Source organism: Danio rerio, chromosome 7 (genome assembly GCF_052040795.2).
Source record: "Danio rerio strain M-AB ecotype USA chromosome 7, GRCz13ab, whole genome shotgun sequence".
NCBI classification, from domain to species: domain Eukaryota; kingdom Metazoa; phylum Chordata; class Actinopteri; order Cypriniformes; family Danionidae; genus Danio; species Danio rerio.
The window spans coordinates 22,009,365-22,015,288 of NC_141027.1; the positions used below are offsets into that span (position 1 = coordinate 22,009,365).

The 5,924-nt window shown below is 36.2% G+C and overlaps 1 protein-coding gene across 1 annotated transcript; it reads right to left on the reverse strand.

Annotated features, from left to right (window-relative positions):
• Positions 1-125: 125 nt before the first annotated feature.
• Positions 126-5,123, reverse strand: si:dkey-85k7.10. Its single transcript, XM_087260967.1, has 2 exons — positions 4,590-5,123; positions 126-2,461 (listed from the first exon to the last, which is right to left on the reverse strand). The coding sequence occupies exons 1-2, from the start codon at positions 4,896-4,898 to the stop codon at positions 1,880-1,882; spliced, it is 891 nt and encodes a 296-aa protein (XP_087117093.1). The 5' UTR covers positions 4,899-5,123; the 3' UTR covers positions 126-1,879.
• Between the last annotated feature and the right edge of the window lie 801 nt (positions 5,124-5,924).

Consider the following 5,924-nt stretch of genomic DNA (forward strand, 5'->3'; position numbering starts at 1 on the left):
TGTCTGACTTCCTTGCCCCTGACTTTTTTGAATAGACCTTTCTAGCTTGAACCAGTCAGGTCAAGTGCACAGTAATATTTGAATATCAAACCATGATAAGAAACTGATAAATGAATCCACGTGACTGAACAGTAGACACTTAAGTTTTATTTAGACATTCTTCCCTCTTATGTGGTAACAGCATCTTGATGTTTGTCAGATTGTCCCGTTTACATTTCTTAATATGTATTCCAATTAAATTATTTAAAATGTGTTTTAGCTTTACAGGTAGGTCATTAAGCCTGTGTTGCAACATTAAAACAACGTCTTATATCTCAATTGAGACTTGCTTAAATTTGTGTTATATAAATATTGTTAATCTTCAAAATCAGTTTTAACCATGGAATAGATAATAAATTCAAAATATGTATAAATAATAATGGTTTAAAAGGACAGTCATTATTTACTGCATCCTTAAACACAAATGAAGATAATTTGAAGACAGCTTGAAACCGTTAACTATTAATTGCCATAGTATTTGTTTTTCCCACTATGGATGTCAAAGGCTTTTGGTTTCAGGCTTTCTTCAGAATGTCTTTTTTTTCTTTCTTTTTTTTACGTTCAACAGAATAATGAAACCCATAAAGGTTTGAAACTGCTCAAGGGTGAGTAAATCGTGAGTACATTTTCAATTTGGAGTGAACAATCCCTTGAATTTGGAGGATTTAAGAGCCTTCATTCAATGGATCAAAACATCATATGTTGCATTCTCAGGAGAAAAAGGTATAAAATCTGTCTTTTCTTGCAAAAGGCAAATAATACACTGTAGATATTAATAGGCACATCTAAAAAGGAACACAGTTTTGGCTTTGAAATAGGCAATGGATTAATGAAAACTTCTGTACTTTTTCTGACATAATATCATTCGTTATCATTGTATCATGTAGTGTCCCTGGACCCCAAAACCAGTCACAAGTGCAACTTAAATAAAAATAACAAATTAATAAATAAGCTTTTCATTGATTGTCACTTGACAAAGTTTGTCTGAAATAAAACTGTTTGATAATATGCAATCAGAGGGAATATCAAGTTCGCATATTACTAATTAAAAACTAAATTTGGATAGGTTTTACTGTAAATTTTACAGTAAGACATTTACAAAAATCTTAATGGAACATGGTCTTTACTTAATATTGTAATGATTTTTGACATTTAAAAAAATCTATAATTTTAACCCCAACAATATATTTCTGGCTATTGCCCAAAATATACCCATGCAACATAAGACTGGTTTTGTGATTCAGGGTCATATACAGTTGAAGTGAAAATTATTAGCCCTCCTTTGATTTTGATTTTATTTTTTCATTTTGAAATATTTCCCAAATTATATTTAACAGAGCAAGGGATCTTTCACAGTTATTCATATAATATGTGATCTCCTCTAGAGAAAGTCTTGTTTTATTTTGGCTAGAATAAAATCAGTTTTGACATTTTTAACCCATTTTAATGTCAATATTATAAACCCTCTTAGCAATATATATATTTGTTAATTTTCTACAAAACAAACCATCATTATACAATGGCTTCCCTAATTATCTTAACTTGCCTAGTCACACTTTTAAATTGCACATTAAACTTAATACAAGTATATTGAAAAATGTTTGGTATATTATTATGTACTGTCATCATGGCAAATATAAAATAAATCAGTTATTAGAAATTAGTTATTAAAACTATTATGTTAAAATATGTGTTGGAAAAAATCTTCTTTCTGTTAAACAGAAATTGAGGGAAATATACAGGGGGCTAATAATTCAGCAGGGCTACTAATTCGCTTTAACTGTATCTGCAATTTACAGATGATGAATGTAGTGGATTGTTTCGTTATTCACTACAATCCTTACAAATCCGACACACAGTCGTTATAAAAGATCTGGAAGTTCTTGTCCACCTCCATTTTACCCTTGAGAAACTTCTCCAGATACTTGATGGGAACCTCCACTATGTGGTTATTCACTCGATCATTAAGGCCATATGCACCAAACGCAGGAAACTTATACCGCTCAGAATAGGGGGCGTTGTGGTCGTAATCAGTGCAGCAATAGGCCGTCCACATGAACTCTGGGATGGCCACACGATCTAGGTTTTCACGCCGAATCATATTACCAGATGTGGTCACCCCCGTGATTACGTGAGCCTTTCCGTGGCAGTAGTTGTTGAGGCGTTTGCGGATAACCTCAACCTGAGTGCTCCAGGGGCCAAAACTGAACTCTCTTATTAGAGGAACCACATTGGTCAAGGTGTAGGTGGCAGCCTTGTCCAGCGGGTCTGCCTGATGCTCGTCTGGGTTAAGCTGGCCACGTTCATACTGGACCACGTCAGCGTAGTCTTCTAGCACAGCCTGAGTGTCTTCAAAGTTCTTGTGCATGAAGGTGGATTGGGGGAACGGCTCCATGTTACTGCTTCCTTTCTCAGTTGCCAGCTGTGCAAAATGAATAGTACAGGGGATGAGGAAATAGATTATTTAAGAGTCCCAGAAACATTTATGATTACAATAAACTCACTCAAATCACAGAAGCTTTAATGATTACAATAAACTCATTCACTTACTCACTTACTTTTTTCATAGTCCCTGCATAATTAGGGGTCATAAACTCATATCTCATTCAAACGTTTCAGGAACAAAACCTTCAAGCATATGCAGAACCAATTTTGAATTAAAAAGCATTTAAAAAGATAAGTAAACTACTGTTCAAAAGCTTGGTGTTGGTGAGATTTTTTAAATGTTAAACTATTTATATTTTACCTATAACTATTAAACAACTATTCTGCATTTTATTTATTTATGTGATGACAAGGCAAGTTTTCAGTGGCTCCAGATCTTCAGTATTACACGATCGTTCAGAAATCCTTCTAAAATGCTTATACTTTGTTTATTCATTTATTTTTCCTCAGCTTAGTCTCTATTCATCAGTGGTCACCACAGTGGAATGAACTGACAACTTATCCAGCATATGTTTTAGGCAGCAAATGCCCTTCCAGCTGCAACCCAGTACTGGGAAACATCTATACACACTCATTCACACACATGCACTATGGCCAATTTAGTTTATTCAATTTGCTTATGCAGCATGTCTTTGGACTGTGGGAGAAACCCAAGCAAACAAAGGGAGAACAATGCCAACTGACCCAGCCGAGGCTCGAACAAGCCACCCTCTTGTTATGAGGCAACAGTGCTAACCACTGAGCCATCGTGTCACCCCTAACACTTTGTACACAATTATTTTTTTAAATCCTTGTTGACAACAGTTGTGCCTCTTAAAGAGATTGACAGTTCACCCAAAAATGACAATTCTGCCATCATATACCTACTTTACTTGTTCCAAATGAGTTGGAGTTTTTTTTTTCCTGTTGTGAATAATATTTTGGAAATCTGCAACCATCGGTATCAATAATACACTCAAAAAGTGACATTTGCTGATTGTTCAAACTACTTAAAAGGAGCTGAAACATCACAATTCTTGAATTTTTTGTTCATTCATATTCATTCAGTCATTTTCTTTTTGCTTAGTCCCTTTATTAATCAGGGGTCACTACAGTGGAACGAACCGCCAACTTACTTACCATATGTTTTACGCAGCAGATGCCCTTACAGCCGCAACACAACACTGGAAAACACTCATACACACATATAAACTACAGCTAATTTAGCTTACCATTTTCACCTATAGCAACTGTAGGGGAAACCAGAGTACCTGGACGAAACGAACAAGGGGAGAACATGCAAACTCCACACAGAAACACCAACCTACCTGACCGGAAAACATCATACATATAACTTTCAAAGAACAGCGTTAATTTCATTTCATTTCATTTTCCTTCTGCTTAGTCCCTTTATTCATTAGGAGTCGCCACAGCGGAATGAACCGCCAACTTATCCAGCATATGTTTTACACAGCGCATGCCCTTCCAGCTGCAACCCTGAACTGGGAAACATCCATACACACTCATACACTACGGCCAATTTAGTTTATTCAGTTCACCTATACCGCATGTCTGGGTGAAAACCAGAGGAAACCCATGCAAACACAGGGAGAACATCCAAACTCCACACAGAAATAGCAATTGACCTAGCCAGGACTCAAACCAGCAACCTTGCTGTAATGTGACAATGATAACCACTGAGCGACCGTGTCGCCAGAACAACATTTATTTGAAACATATTATGTTTTTTGTAACAATGTAGACTATCACTTTTAATCAGTCTGATGCATAATTGAATTCCTTTCGATAACACTTTGTTTTAATGGTCCATTTGAGTATTAGTTGACTGTCTCCTTATTATCTGTTGATATGCTCCTTCAACAGATTTAACTGACTATAAGAAGCTTTGCAAATACATGTCAAAATAAACTGATCCTAACCTAACCCTAACCTAACAGTCTACTTATAGTCTAATAAGAATTAATTGCATGTAGATGCAGTGTAACTTAAATTCAACAAACGGACCATCAAAATAAAGATGACCTTCATTTCAAAGTAAAAATCTAACTGACCTCAAAAATTTTAACTAAACCGTTCATACAGATGTATTCTTATCACATGCTCACCTGTGGTTCAAACATCCAGGGAACATCTACTCGTTTCTCCCCATCAGATTTCTTGAAGATGTAAGCGGAATACATGGGAATGTGCTTTTTAGGGTCGTAGAAAGTGATAAAGCGAGGCTGGTCCACGTATCTCTGGCAGATCTTTTTCAGAGAAGTACTGAGGTAACCTCGTGGTGGAGTGCCCAGGTAAAGAAAATCCTTACAGCGCTGTACTTGAGAGAAGTCATCTACCACACTAGCTTGAGATCTTAGAATCAAAAACATCAGCAAGATCCCAAACCAGGACCAGCAATAGACTGTGAGCTTCATGTTGTTGTAAAGCGTTTGTGAAATTTTCTTTAAACTGAACTAAGTAGGCCAGAATCACAACAAATAATTTCAGAATAAAAATGCTCGGTCTTTTCCTGTGACTGGTCTCCAGTCAAATGACTTAATCTCATTTAAAATTGAGCGACTCTTCGCTGGTAGGTGTAAGATAGAATGAGAGGCATTGAGAATGTGAGTATAATGTACATGCAAAACCACAGTCTGATCTACAGTAAAACTTAGTATAAGTTGATAAGGCAAACTTCAGCATGCCGTTATCCTGCTCTACATGCAAATCAGCAGGGTCATTTGCTCACTGCTGTCCTAATGGTTATTGGCTTTTTAAATGTGAACATTTACTTACAGTCAGCCAGCACAGCCTGAGCCAGATGGCAAATAGAAAATGTAAAGCATTTTAACAAATATTTAAATATCATCAAATTTAAAGACATTTATTTCATAAAAATATCAATCTACGGGAGCAAAGTGAGAGCTGTAACTGCTTTAATTCTGAAATCATCTTTTCAATGACTGTTGGCCAACTCAACTCAATTTTTATTAATGCTTAAACAGAACTTTTGCAACTGACTAGTCAACTAGTCTACCATTTACTCTGCAAATGTCATGGCAAAACTTTGATTAGCAAAGCAAAGTCATTGTTCATTTGTGGTTTGTATGGTTAAGTACAGTAGCAATTTGTTTTTTTTATTTGTAATTTTGAATGATTAAACCGAAGATGAATACATTAACATCAGCTTTAATTATGGGAAAACTGTCCCTTTAAGTGCAACGCAGTGGCGCAGTAGGTAGTGCTATTGCTTCACAGCAAGAAGGTTGCTGGTTTAAGCCTCGGCTGGGTCAGTTGGTGTTTCTGTGTGGGGTTTCCATGTTCTCCCTAAATTCGCATGGGTTTCTTCCAGGTGCTCCCGTTGCCCCCACAGTCCAAAAACATGTGGTATAGGTGAATTGTGTAGGCTAAATTGTCCATAGTTTATGTATGTGTGCAAATAAGTGTGTATGGGTTCCCCA